Raw genomic sequence first — 15,731 nt, 5'->3', positions numbered from 1 at the left:
ATCACTTGGGGTCAGGAGTTCAAGACTAGCCTGGCTAACATGGTGAAATCTTATCTCTACTAAAAACACAAAAATTAGCTGGGTATGGTGGCACTCACCTATAATCCTAGCTATTTGGGAGGCTGAGGGAGGAGAAACACATCAGCCTGGGAGGCAGAGGCTGCAGTGAGCTGAGATCATGCCACTGCACTCCAGCCTGGGCAACACAGCAAGACTCTGTCTCAAAAAGAAAAACAACAACAACAAAACAAAAATGCCCCACAATTTTCAGTTAACAAGACTGTCTCTTTAGTCATTCCATTTGAACATCATGATCAGCTATGAGATGCACAAGGCAGGTACTGGTACCTCTACTTACTTAAATGGGTCAAAACCCTGAAGACCTGGGGTTTTGCAATCAAAAGCCGACCTTAGGTCTTTCAACTCCTCCTCAAGTAAGAATAAATAGGCCACAGAAAGATGCAATCATGTTTTCCAATTCTAACAGCTAAGGACCATTTAATAAGGGAGGACTATGCCTAAGGTCTGGTAAATTAGGATGCTCAGGACAGCCAGTGACAGAGGAAAGAGGCTTCAAGTGGTTACTCCCAGAGACAGCAGAGGAAAAAGAAAAGGTGCCAGCACTTAAACACACTTTGAAAGGTGAAATCAAAAATAAATACGCAGACAGAAAACCACAATCTGTACTTTCCAAGCATCTGGCCAGACAGAGAAGGGCTAAATCATCACTTCCCTGTTTTAAATATATATACCGCAGGCTACAATTGTTACACTTTTATGGACTTCTCCATACCTTTCTTCTGCCTTCAAGGCTGCTCTTTTGAACTGCAGACCACTGGGGTGTTCAAGAAAGTATGAACTATCCACTAAATCATTCCTTTATGAAATTGCCAAACTCGAGTGAAGAAACCCCTAATACAGTTTGGCTTGGGGGTAATAAGGAACAATTATTTCAACAACAGGAATCTTTTACTCATGAGTTGAGTCTATTTTTGAAAAACCCAACAAGTCACCTTTCTCACCTAAGGTGACTAGTACTGGATGCCTCACTCTCTTCTTCCCATATTGAAAGGGATTTAGTTCCTTCCTCTCTCAGCTTCATTGTTGTATCCCCAGCCATTGCAAAGTGCCTGATTCTTAATCAGGACTCCAGGAATGCCAGTGGAAGTATACTGTTGGATTACAGTTTCACCTTGCTTAGAACAAAAATGCATTCTTTTTCACTTTATATAGGTTGAACTTCAAAAACTGCATGCACCTGTTCTGTGACAACCACCAACAAAATGGGCAAGTTTTTCTCCACACTAAAATACAATCTAGCTATGTAATTTAAGTGAATAATCTGGACTATTTAAGGGTAACGACCATAGGATGAATGCCAGAGTCACATTACATATCCATGCTGGCTGAAAAGAACTATCCCAGTGAGATTTTCCATAACCACACAACGTATCAGAAGCCTAAATCAAATCTCCCTGAAATCTAAACAACAGAACTGAGCCCCTCTTTAACTGAAATGTGCTGGACATCAATCACCAAATTACTCTGTTCACTGTTTCTAGTTCAAAATGTTTTGGAGCTGCCAAGAACATTGTAATAATAATAAAACTTTAACTTTACATACTAAGAAAACTACACTTTCTGAAACATTTTTATACTTAATTCATTAAGCACATCAGAGAAGTGGTTAACTGAGAGTTGTATTGCTCCTGCCATAGGACCTTTGGCAATGTCTGGAGACATTTTGGTTGTCACAACTGGGGGCAGGGGTATAGTGGCATGCTACTGGCATCTAGTGGGTAATGTATGGGGATGCTGCAATGCAAGGACAGCCCCCACCACAAAGAATTACCCTGCCAAAAGGTTATCATGCATTATAGGATCCTGCATTATAATTATATGACATGTATATAATTATATATAGAAATACATATATAATTATATAATATATGTAATTATCCAATTATCCTGCATTATAGTACAACTACATACAAAATATACATTATGCTGAATGGTGAGGGCACAAAAATCAATAAGAGATGGCCTCTATTATTGTGGACAGTCCAGCTAGTGATGGAAACTGACAAGTTACAGTGACAACAGGCTGAGATAAGTGCTGTGACAGGGGTATTTAGAAAAGGCTGCTAAGAGCAATGAAGCAACAACTTCAACCAGAAGGTTGAGGCACTTCACTAGTGGTGACTTTCCAGCTGGAATCTGAAAGATAATTTTATCAAGTAGAAAAGAGTAGTATGTTCTAGCCAGGTGAAATCATGTGTGCAAAAGCAAACAAGTGTCAAACTGAAGGATTCTAGGGTCACCAGGATTGTGTGCAGGGGCTTCCAAAGCCAGAGATTAACAAGGTACATATCCCTGAAGAACCAGTCTCATGTGGAAAGAAGGAGATGACTAACTTAACAGGTAAAATAATTTTATGGCATTTAAAAAATATTTAAAACACAGGGGTCAGGCATGGTGGCTCACACCTATAATCCCAGGACTTTGGGAGGCGTAGGAGAACAGATCACGAGGTCAGGAGATTGAGACCATCCTGGCTAACACAATGAAACCCCATCTCTACTAAAAATACAAAAAATTAGCTGGGCATGGTGGCACGTGCCTGTAGTCCCAGCTACTCGGGAGGCTGAGGCAGAAGAATCTCTTGAACCCGGGAGGCAGTCCAGCCTGGGCAACAGAGCAAGACTCCATCTCAAACAAAAACAAAAACAAAAACAAAAACACATAAGTATATGGACTAGAATACAAACTTGGCATTAATTTTTAAGATAACACAGAAGGTGGCTTTGTTAGATTTGTAATGCTATACTAGTTCGGTTGCTCCCACTCTCAAGAGATATTTGGTAAAGTCTGAGCAATGGTAAACATTTCAGAATAATTAATTTCATGTGTTTGGAATATAGGATGAGCACAGGAAGAGGCAAAAAGGTAGCACTAGTGAAAAATAAGGCTGAACAGTGTCATCCTGATGGTCTTATGCTATGGAGTCCTACTTCTTATAGGCTGGGTAGTGGGAGTCACTGGGGGATTATAAACAAGGAACACAGGAGAATCAGGTGGCAGGACAAAAGTCATGAGGCAAGAAGATCTGAAATAATTTAGATGATAGGCTATGAAAGCATGAACAAGGCAGTGGCACAGGAGAAAAAGATTTTAGATGGAGAAGTGGTAGAAACCATAGGATAAAACAGAAGAATGAAGGAGAAGGAACTGTTTAGGTCAGGCAACCAAGTGGGTAAACCATGAGAGCAGACAGTGGAGGGGGAAAGAGGTTTTTATGATGGGGTAAAGATGATCTCATTTGAACGTCAAGACAACCCTGAGAACTATGTGAAATACACAGATATCATGATGTCCAGCTTATAGATGAGTTTAACAAGGCTCTGAGAAGTGGATGGACTTGCCCAGGATAACATATCTGGCATAAAATAACTGAGATTAGACCTAGGGCTCTCGGCTCCTGATCTGGATTCTCCCCACTCATGTTGCCTCTCTGGTCATACTTGTAGTTATAACCAAACATGACTGTCATGATACAACAGTTTGGACCAAACTTCCACGTGCCTCAGAAGCCCTAGATAAAATTCTGAATTGGTAATATCAAGTTAGAGGCTTTGCCCACGTTCAGGCAAAGCCCATTTTGACTTCCATGTGAATGCAAGAGAAAATTAATTGTGAATGATTGAGAAATTCGGGGAAAATTATTGACAGCTTTTCCTAACTTGTTCTTTATCCAGTTCCTCTGTATCACCAGCATAATCAAAATATGCATTTTATAACTTTGTATGCAACAGGCTTTAACACCTACATACATAGCTACAGGTAGGTATTAAAATAGCCTGCATGAAAAGTCCTAAACATAGGTCAGAATAATGTCCTATTCTATCTAACTGCCTATATGTGAATGCATGCCTTCTTGATTTTTTGGAAGCAAAAATATTAATAGCATACTCTGCTTGAGAGGATACAAATTCTAAAACACTCTAAAGGACACACACACACACACACACACACACACACATTCAGTTCACATCACCTCTCAATAATAATAGCTGATACTGTTTATATGCATAATTGAATGCCAGGCATTAGGCCAAGCACTTTGTGTGATTTCCAATCATTGAATCCTCTTCATATAACTCACAACCATTACTACTCGGTTTTACTTACTTAAAAAAAAAAAAAGGAGGGGGCTCATAAAGGTAAGGTTTTAGAGGGTTGCCAACTAGGACACGAAGCCAGCTCTGATTCCAGGATACATGCTCTTAACCAATAGCCTTCCTCCTATCTTCCAGAGACTCTCTTATTCTGGAACAAAGCTCATGGCACAGCAAGTTTCTGCAATAGGTTTCCCATCATTTTCCCTCAAACTTAACAGACATTGTCTTAAATCATATGTAGCAGCTCAACCAGGAAATAAGATTTCCATTCAAAGTTTCAAATAATATGTCAATCTGAGTTCATTTCTACAGCAGCCCTAAGCCACCATAGGCAAAATATTATCTCATCAGCAGAAAAAAGTAAGGTCCCAGCCCATGAACACAAATGGAAAAAGCAGCCCTTTCCTCCACTGCTCTTCTTCTGATCCTCTCAATCTCATTGTCATGGCTTGTATTAGTTTATGGTACATTCACTAAAAAATGGAGTATCACTTTTTCTCATGATGCATTTTCACGTGGTGAATTCACTACAAAACCTCTACAAATGTATATGACGTGAAGATCACCTCTCCACACCAGATAGGCAAAAGGCCCAATAACTCATGCACAGATAGGTTCAGCATGGCTGACTCATTCAACTAACCAAGTAAAACAACAATCTGGAGCACCCACTTTGAAAGGGGATGTCAGGAGTAGCATCTCAACCTGCCACTTAGCCAGCTAGTATGCTTAGGCAGTAACTACAAGTGCTTCTCTAAGCTTCTATTTCTTGATCTATAAAATGGAGACACTGGTCTCTATCTCCGATGAAATATGTGAGAAATTAATGACTGTATATGTGAAATGCTTATTTTAATATTTTTAATTTTTTTATTTTAGGGACAGGGTCTTGCTATCTCGCTATGTTGCCCAGGCTGGTCTCAAATTCCAGGGCTCAAGGAATTCCCTGGCCTTGGCCTCCCAAAGTGCAGGGATTACAGGTGTGAGCCACCATGACCGGCCCATATACATAAAATGTTTTAACACTTTTTCCTTACCCCAAAAGTCTCAATGAATAATAACTTTTTTCTTTTTTTTCTTTCTTTTTTGAGACCCAGGGTCTTGCTCTGTCACCCAGGCTAGAGTACAGTGGCGTGATCCTGGCTCACTGTAACCTCCACCTCCCAGGCTCAGGGAATCCTCCTACCTCAGCCTCCCAAGTAGCTGGGACTACAGGCATATATGCCACCATACCCAGCTAATTTTTGTATTCTTTGTAGAGATGGGGTTTCGCCATGTTGCCCACGCTGGTTTCGAACGTCTGAGCTCAAGCAATCAGCCTGCTTTGGCCTCCCAAAGTGCTGGAACTACAGGCATGAGCTACCCCGTGCCCACCTAGTAAGTGGTAACTTCTATTCTACAACCAGAAGCAACATAATCTTTATATTTTTTTACATCTCAAATGCAGTGTAAGTCTATAAATAAAAGACAGAGAAGACAGCTATGGAAGCAGAAGGAACCCTCCTGCTAGAGAGTCTACCAATGGCTTCTTCTGTTTCCCAGACCCCACCTGGAGATACTGACCTGGGAGAGAGGGCATTCTTTGGCTAATGTGCTCTGGTTCATCTCTTTGAGCAGTTCCTTTAAGGCATTGCGGACTGTGGCGTGGTTCCACTGCTCCGCAGGCAAGTCTTCCAACTTTGAACAACTGCAAAACAGAGCAAGAACGAACAATACGCAAACCTCAACCAGGGCCCCTGACTGAAGAGGAGACAGTGCAGAGGTTGTTCTTGGGTCTTGTGTGTACTTCAGAAGAAATGCTGAAGAATGGGGTCTAAGTGAGGAAAGGGAAGTAAAACTGCTTCTCCAAGACTTTGCTGGAGCCCAAGCGGTCTCTTTAAAGTTTGTCATCCCACTCATCTAAGAAAAATAGTCACTTCCAATACAAGAAATGCTATTTTTATAAAATATTATTTTTGCAATGTGCTGATGGAAATGGCATGGCAGTGTGGTCATAAACTTCCCCAATACAAATGTAATTATTGGGCATGCCTAAGATTAAATGTCAGCAAACATTCCCCAACAGATTTGCAGTTTGAAGGCCCACCCTCACCCCTATAGGATGGCTCAGAGTTTTAACTTTCTGAACCAAGAAATAACTTTTAAGATCCTCACCCATTTATAGACACAGATGGGGATGCTGGGGGTCCATTTTTAAAGTATGAATCCCCCAATAGGGGAAAATCTGAAACACTTACACTAAAGGACAACATTCCTTAAATCACACCTAGAAGGCACTTTACAATAAAAGACTGCAAAGAACCTCCAGTTCTTTAGAGGCATATCTTGTTTTGGGGTGGGTGTGTGTGTGTGTGTGTCTGTGTGTGTGTGGGTGTTTGATGTGGCCCTTGGAAAGGGAAAATAAAGATCTCCAAGAACAAAACTCTCCCCTCGTGCGTGTGTGTGTGTGTGTGTGTGTGTGTGTGTGTGTGTGTGTGTTTGATGTGGCCCTTGGAAAGGGAAAATAAAGATCTCCAAGAACAAAACTCTCCCCTCATAACACAAACCTGAAAACAGCAGAGGTGTTTATTCTTCAAATACTGTATGTGCTACACATTTAAGCAGGCCTAGCGGACCCACTGAATAGGGGCTGTGTGAAGTTGCTCTTAAGGGATATAGATTTTTAATGATTTGTCAAGTTGCCCCTAGGTTACCACTTCACAGCTTCTGAAAACAAAGCATAAAGCAGTTGGAATGTGAATATAAAGACACCTGGGGAAGGGTCCTCCTTCCTTCCTCTCTCTCCTTCTTTTCATTTTGTCCAATGTCTAGAAATTAATAAAGACAAGACATACTGATCTTTACAGTGAATCTATGATCGACAGAGCAGCTTTGAGAGTAAGGAAAGGCAGATGTTCAGAAACACCCACCTTTGTAATTGGATTTTCAACGTCACAACATGATAGACATCTTGTAGCATGTCGGCCACTGTCGCGTCGGGTGCATCTGTCACATAACTGAGGGGGAGAGGGTTCCACCTTCCCAGCTTGATTATTCCTGCACAGGGAAGAAAAACATAATAAACACATATCTGCTATTTATTAAACCTTCCCATTGTTTGTTCAATGTTAAGAAGGTCATTCAATCATCAATGTTCAAGGCCCACTCAGATATTTTACAACCCGGTGCAATAAGCTGTTTCTTTCTGGCTGACGATTGAGTTAGTTAACTATACAGGAAGATGGGAATGAAAGAATGAGGTTTAATCACAGACAATCAGTCCTTTTATGTTTTTCTGTTTCTTAAATTACTTAGAAAACCATACGGATACTTCCTTTCCCCCTAGAATTGTTTCACATTCTAACTTAAGTCTGATGCTAAATATACAGGACTGCTGATTTCATAGACCAAAAAAAAAAGTAAGCCTTAAGTAAATATAAGATTCAGTTTTGAATTGTACAAGAAAATTCCTGTGTGTGGGCTCAGCACGCAGTTACATCCTGACTGTGGTGCGATTCCCAGTGTGAATAGCATTTGGAGCTCATGAAGCAGTTAGAGTTCGCTCCCATATCCGTGTTTCACCAGGCAGTGGGGTTGCTTTCCCAGGACAAATGCAATACCACGGTCATTGACCACAGATCAGAAATAGCAAAGATGCCCTCAACTTCCTTTCTTTCTTTTTTTTTTTTTATTTCTCAGCTCTTTTGAGAGTGACAATAGAATTTTTTGCCTATGGATTTCCTGCTGCATATGGTAAACATGCATAACAATGAAAAAATAATAAAAATCCTTTTCAAATTTGGGCTATGTAGAGCAGTAATTTTAGGAATACCCTTGTTAGAGGAAGATTCATGGGATGGTTTCAGCAACATATGGTGAAAATGCTAACTTATTCATAGATAGGCTCATTTTATGTGGTGCACAGGGCACACATAACATTGATGAAGAAAAATAGAGAAACCCATTTCACATATGATACAGGGTAACAAAAATTTTATTTGTATGCGATGAAAAATCCAATGGTCTCCAGGATGTCAGGAATTGCCACACATAAAAAGCAGTGATGCTTTAGTGATAAAAGAAAAACAGCATTTTTATTTTTATTTTTAACAATACAGGTGAGTCCAACTACACTATTCTTAAAAAATATATATATATATCATCAAAGAGAGAAAACACCTGTGTACCCAAGTGAACTTTTAAAGCTTCACAAAATGATAGCTATGGGGCAAAATTCCAACAATAGGAAATGAACTTTCTGGTCAGGGCACGTCCTGTCCAAGATGAAATAAATGAATGCGCAGTGCTTGACATAATGCTTGAAAACAGGGAATAAACAGAACAAAAATATTAAAATGATACACTGTTTCAGTATTAAGATTTAACAATCTGGTGCTGAATATGCTGCAGTATAAATAGTGCCTGGACTCAGATCCAATAAAGTAACACAGCTCTCATTCATAGTATCGTATGTCTCCAGTTCTGGCTCCTTAAGTCATATTTCACTTGCCAAGAAAAGCTGTTTTCTTGCGGGGATAGTTTTCTTAACATTCTCTCTCATGACAATGAAAAGTGCACAGCACGCAGCATGTAGTAGTCATGAAATGAGCATCCAGGACCCACTGGACAGCCACCCACGAGAGAGTGGGTCTGCTTCCTTGCTTCTTTTACTCCTGACATTTGCAAATACTAAAAAGAAACCATGTAACATGTCTAACTTATTTCCTTTTTAAAAAATCGTTCTACAATTTTAAATTCCTTTCAAAAGTCATTATCGTGATCACCCATAAGTTGAATATAAATTGACTGTGTTCTAAAGGCACACAGATAATATATGAGAGAATGGGTGGCAGGGGGCGGGGAGGGGAATGAAGTTGATAATCATGCACTATGATAGGCAAGTAAAAGAAGCAGATTTTGTGGGTCATTTTGGTTACTAAGACTATGCAAGTAATATATAAAAAAAGAACTCTACAAACTTCAATGCACAACTCTACAGGAGATTCATCCAAGCTGCTGTAGTGTCAGTAGTTGATTCCCTTTTATTGTAAAGCAGCATTCCATTGGAAGAATAAACCACACTGCAGCCAGACACAACAGAATATATCTGTATGATTTCATTTATATGAAATACAAGAACAGGCAAGACTAATCTAATAGGGATAGAAGTCAGAGGGACAGAAAGGGGCACTGCATAGACAGGGACATAAGGGGATTTTCTTGTTCGGCATGGTGGTTGCATGGTTATACAAATTGTCAAAATTTATCAGACTAATCACTTATTATGCATACATATTTTCGTATGTAAATTATACCTCAATTTTTTAGAGAGGAGAAGGAGAGAAATTTCTATAGGAAAACATAGACAACTCATTCTACTGGAAATAGAATCTTCATGTAGGTAAATTATTACCACACCTTGATGAGCCGGAAGAAGACATGTTTGGGCTAGAATTAGACACACACAGGTGTTTTCACAATACTTAATACCTCCACATAAAGCAGCTGCCACAGGTTGGTTTCTACATCTTGGAAGAGAGCTGTTGGCACATGTTATTTTCCCAGGCACTGGGAAATGTATGCTTTTTCTTTTTTGTACCCTATTAACTAACTTGCACAGTCCAAGAAGTCATGGTCTCTGCCCAGCTATTTACCAGGGTCTGCACGTACAAGATCTGCTAGGAGAGCTATGGCCAGAAGGCCACTCTGCTCCAGCCAGGTAGGGGCTTAGAGTAACTCTTAATGAGCCTTTCCTCCAAACAGGTTCTCTGTCTAATGTACTGTATTAATCCTCTTTGGAAACACATTCCTTAGAACAGTCCTCCTTCCCTGATATAAAATAGACAAAAATATTACTTGGAATAGTAGTTAAGTGTTAATTGAGGAAATCAAATTGGGAAGCAGTATACCATAGTGACTAAGAATGCAGGCTTCCAAGTTAAATTGCCTCTGTTCACATCCTGGCTCTGCCACCTACTAATTATGTAACCCTAGCAAGTTACTTAAAATTCTCCATACCTCAATCCTCTCATCTGTAAATTGGAACAATAAAAGTACTGATCTTACAAGAATATTGTGAAGATTAAATGTAAAAGAATTAGTAAAAATCCTGAATATAATTTAATCTCAAAAACTAGTCATTACTGTGACCTGTTTAATGTGTCTTAAAGAAAAGATAGTCAGTTTATTTCAAAATATATTGACTCAAAAGATTTTTTATGATTATATTAGCTTTCAATCATATGTCTACAAAAGACTTGTTTTTAATCACAAAGGAGGAGTATACATCGATATGTCCCATCTTCTATTCCCACCACTTCCCCATTAATTTCTTCCATCCTTGCTCCTCAGTGGCTTATTTTTACCTATAAGTAGATTCAGATCTCCTCTACTTTTTTTTTTTTTTTCTGACTCAGGGTCTGGTTCTGTTATCCAAGCTGAAGTGTAGCAGTAGACATCTCAGCTCATTGAAACCTCTGCCTCCCACGCTCAAGCCAACCTCCCACCTCAGCCTCTCAAGTAGCTGGGACTACAGGTATGTGCCACTATGCCTGGCTAATTTTTGTACTTTTATAGAGACAGGGTTTCACCATGTTGGCCAGGCTGGTCTCGAACTCCTGGGCTCAAGCAATTTGCCCACCTCAGCCTCCCAAAGTGCTGGGATTACAGGCATGAGCCACTGCACCCAGCCCTCTCCTACTTTAAAACAAACAAAAACACTATGACATTCTCTCTGTTCCTTCCATCTCTTATTTTCTGTACCACCAAACCTACTATAGATGTACCTCCAATTTCTCCATCAGTTCTTTACCCATGGATATCTAGTTTCAACTCCCTCCATGAGGAGCTGGAGATTCAGAAGGGATGGGTTATCTTAAGTAGCCAAGGTAATATTACTAGCAAGTAGCAGAGCTCAGATTCACTTCAAAGACCAGTTGTTATCACACTGGCTCAAATAGGAGGCAAACTAGAAGAAAAGACAGGTTCCCAGTTTCAGGAGGCCATGGATGCCTGAATCAGTAGCACACTGTATAGGACAGAGGTTAGGAGTAAGGTCTGGAGTCAAAAGTCTGAGTTTACATCCACCTTCCTCTGCTTGTGAGACTTTGGGCAAACTGTTTAGTCTCTCCACATGTCCATTTCTGTATCTGTAAAATGGGGATAAGAAAAATGCCTACCCTTTAGGGTTATCATGAGATTTTACATGAAAAGGAGACTTTAGCACTGGGACTGCTACATAATAAGTGCTCCATAAAAGTTAAGGGAAAATAGATCCTCGTAAGTTTCTTAGTGTAGATATAACAACAATAAAGCAAAGTTTCCAGAGATTAATTTATACAGATTGAGTATTCCTTATCTAAATTCCATGGAGAACCAGAAGTAATTCAGATTTTGGATTTTTTCAGATTTTGAAGTTGCATTATACCCACTAGATGAGCATCCCAAATCCAAAAATCCCAAATCTGAAATGCTCGAATGATTATTTCCTTTGAGTTTCATGTTGGTACTCAAAAGATCTCAGATTTTTAAACATTTCAGATTTCGGATTTGCAGATTTGAGATGCTCAACCTATACTGGACTGCAGGTGGATTAAAAAGGGCAAGGATTCCAAGGGGAGAAAAAAGAGCTAAAATAATTCAGGGAGGTATGTCTAGTTACACTATAACAGCCTCTTCCTGGCTTCTAAGAAGGATGCAGACACCACCAATCACTCCAGTGTAGTGAACAAGGACAAAGAAGAAAGAACAAGTCATGTGACCATTGGGGATAATATTGCAGTACTAGAGAAATGCCAATAATAATGGCATAACTTAAGTATACGGATGTTATTCCCAACATTCACATTCTATGAGTAAGTTTTATAACCACAATCTGAAAAAGTGAAAAAAACTAGTGATGATTACATTAGGAAATATTTCATACATGTGCATATGCACATGCACACAGACACACACCCTTGAGTTCAGCCAGGCACATAGTAGATGCTCAATGCATAGCAATTTCCATTTTTCCTCTGAAAATTTATCAGACTCTCACTCCGTCTACAGAGTACTGATCCCCAATCTTCACTTCTAGAAACTGTCTATATTATTCTTGAAATTCTACCATGGGAATAATTCCAATCCTGATAACCCACCTGAAGTAATCCTTTCTCTATAACACTGTACAGTAAATATTCTTGGTTGGTTTGTATATCTTATAAGAAACTTATTTAATCACAAGATCCTTTTATGTTACTTAACAGTTTGCACAGTCATTTATACAACCATTAGTTTATCCTTATGAAAACAGCCTGAACTCAGCATTCTACCTGGAAGTATGCTGAAGATCAAAGGAGAATGACTTTTCAAGGAAATAAGTGTATAAAAACCAGGACTAGATCCTAGGCTTCATTTTGCAAGTTTTTGAACTACTGGCCCTATATCCTTTCTACTCAGCTCTGCTATGGCTGACCTGAGGATGTACCCACGTATAAGTGCCCAACCACACAATGGGCCCCTGGAGAGGAGAGCCAGAGCTCATCTGCAGTCAACACATCAGGCTGTGTCTGGACATTTAATGTTAAACCAATGAATAAATGAGACCATTGAGCAACAGGTGACGTCACAGGCCTAGAAGACTGAAGAGCCAGTTACACTTGGGACTTCTCTGGAAAAAATAGTTTCCCACAACAGTGCCATTTCAGATATAAACATTGTTTACCAATCATCTTTATTATTTACAAATAATTTATCATCTGCAAATGTTTAGAAAATGCTTGGTGTTGAAGACTATTACAGATGCTGTTTCAAGGTCTTTGAGTCATAGACTGTGGGCCTTTATTTTGGGGTTGAAATTCATACAAATGTTAACATGATTGAATTGAGCACAGTATAAAACTTTATATCCAGACAAATCTGTTCCCTAAAATATAGAGTACCGATCCACTCAATGTGTAATGAGTACAGACCAAATAACAAAATGCAATTGTAGGTAAATTTCCCATTAGTGATATAAAATTAGATTGGGAATGGAGGCAATTTTTGTCTAAAATTAAAAAGATACAATAATGGAAACCAGTTTTTTATTTTCTCAATGCAGTATTCTGTCAGAGTTAAAGAGCTAACATTTCAGAAAAAGAAATATCAATAGCTGTGTTCACATGATTTTGGTATTAATCTACCTCAAATAAACCAATTACTCTTCTCAGTAAATGCATAATTCATATTTTTAGTATTATTTGCCTCTAATTATATAAAAACAAAAGAGTGGTGACAATACACACTATAGTTGATCAATATTTGATTCAAGCTTTTATAAAGTCAATCACATCTTAGGATAAAATAAAATGTGATAACAATATAATCAGTGAACTATTAGAAGGGTTAATATAAAGCATGTAACATTCATTCATTCAACAAATTTTTCTTGTGTGTCTCCAGCATATGTCACTAAGATGCAAAGATAACCTTAATATATACTGTCCCTGTAATTATGGAGCTCACAATTGAGCAGAGAAGCTTATTATTGCTAAACACACAGCTAAGTGAAACCACTCCTAAAATAAACCAAGATGATAGCTTCTACCCCTGTACCTCAAATATGAGAAATATTTACTTCACGAAGGCCTACAACAGACTGCCTGTGAAGTACATGAGAACAATTCTCACAGTTTGCAGTGGCATGTAAACAGATGCTGATAAAATAGATATATATATATTTTGGGTATGCTGCAGGATAAAGTCCACAAATCAATCTGTAAAATAGATATAAGCAACCCAGCAAGATACCAGTAGTATTCTTAGAATTCAGCTTAATGGATAACCTTCTTCTATTCCAGGTGCATTTTAACATAAATTTTTAAAGCAAAATGAAAACTCAGCCTGAGAAAAAAAATGAGACATTAGCTTTAATATCCAAAGGCTGGGGTTTATATATCTCATAACTCCCTGGAAAAGATCTCAGCAAAAGAGTGTCAATAAAAACCCCAGCCTCAGAAGAACTAAGCCTTGGGGCTTCTGGTTCTTGGTATTATTTCCACAATACCAACTGCTGATGAGGCCCCTTGTAAAAACAGGAGAACTCATGACATTGACTGCATCTGTTTATCCTCCTCAGAGTGGTTGTGTTCTTATGCTATAGCATATAATTTTCTGTTGTTCAGCTATGCTTTGTTAAAGAAATTAAAAACTGTCTATCCTATATAATAAGAACATAGAATTATTTATCCATAAATCAGTTCACAGGAAATCACTACCCAGCAGTATATAATAATTCAGCCTGTGTTTCTAACCTGTAGCCTGACTGTGGTATATTATCAAACTGCAGCAGCAAAAAGACATAAATTGTAGTTATTATTGCTAAACCTGTGGTGGGAATGACTTTTCAATAAGGAAAAAGAAAAAAGGCAAAACACAAATGGTTTTTGAAGTATACACAGTTGCCTTTTTAATGCATAGTTTAGCAGTACCTCAATACAACTTATTGGAATAAACCTAACTCTTCTATAGCTTCTGCTTTGATTTTAAGGACTATATATATATATATTTCAAATGGCCTCCATTGGGGTAAAAGTAAATGGAAAATGATTGAGTTATACGTCTTATCAAAAAAAAGTAAGTGGAAAATGAAACAGCATTTTTGAGGCATCTTACATGATTCAAGTGCCTTTATAACTTACACAAATTAACGAAACCTCACAACATACTTGTCTGGGAGCCTACAATATATTTAATCCTGCATTTATAACAATACAAAAGGAAACACCAGACAAAAATAAATAATTCAATGATTCAAAATAAACACTGAGGCTATACTGTCATATGAATTTATCTAAAAATCAAGAGATGCAAGTGTGTACACGCACACACACACAACACAGTTTCCCATCCCCACGGATAGCTTCTCTATTTGCAAGAATTCCAGTAATACTGACAAACACAAAGAAAGTAGTTTTTACTCTTTAAAAATACTAACCTTGGGCTGGGCGCGGTGGCTCACGCCTGTAATCCCAGTACTTTGGGAGGCCGAGGCAAGTGGATCACGAGGTCAAGAGATCAAGACCATCCTGGTCAACATGGTGAAACCCCGTCTCTACTAAAAATACAAAAAATTAGCTGGGCATGGTGGCACGTGCCTGTAATCCCAGCTACTCAGGAGGCTGAGGCAGAATTGCCTGAACCCAGGAGGCGGAGGTTGCGGTGAGCCGAGAACGCGCCATTGCACTCCAGCCTGGGTAACAAGAGCAAAACTCCGTCTCAAAGAAAAACAACAACAACAACAAAAAAAACTAACCTTTATATTTAAATCATATTTATATCTTTCAGAGGAAATTATCAAGAAGAGTATTAGCATTTAAAAATCAAAATTAATTTTAGAGTACTTTCTGAATAAAGTATAGTGATACAGTTGTCTGTCATTTTTTTTTTTGAGCTGACTACCTCATTACATTACAGAAATGTTCTATTTTAGAAATATATACAGTACCATTTGGTGCCTTGTAATTCTATACATGGCTTTTACAATTTTGCGGCATAAAGATTTTGTCTCATGTAATAGATGCTGCTTCACATTTGGGAAATGTTATGTTACAA

General features: G+C 38.6%; 1 protein-coding gene across 3 annotated transcripts in view; it reads right to left on the bottom strand.

Moving 5' to 3' along the window:
* Window positions 1–15,731, bottom strand: part of SATB2 (SATB homeobox 2) — a 191,832-nt gene that overhangs the window by 104,505 nt on the left and 71,596 nt on the right. For all 3 annotated transcript variants that reach the window (XM_021670695.2, XM_021670694.2, XM_021670696.2), the window contains 2 exons: window positions 7,088–7,214; window positions 5,742–5,865 (listed from right to left, as the gene is read on the bottom strand). In XM_021670695.2, the coding sequence (XP_021526370.2) occupies window positions 5,742–5,865; window positions 7,088–7,214 (251 nt within the window). The remainder of the gene's footprint in view (window positions 1–5,741; window positions 5,866–7,087; window positions 7,215–15,731) is intronic.

This window comes from Aotus nancymaae, unplaced genomic scaffold (assembly GCF_030222135.1).
Source record: "Aotus nancymaae isolate 86718 unplaced genomic scaffold, 86718_ANA_hifiasm-v0.15.2.pri h1tg000008l, whole genome shotgun sequence".
In the NCBI taxonomy this organism is placed as follows: Eukaryota; Metazoa; Chordata; class Mammalia; order Primates; family Aotidae; genus Aotus; species Aotus nancymaae.
The sequence above is the reverse complement of the archived record's forward strand: the minus strand, read 5'-3'. Positions and strand labels throughout refer to the sequence as shown.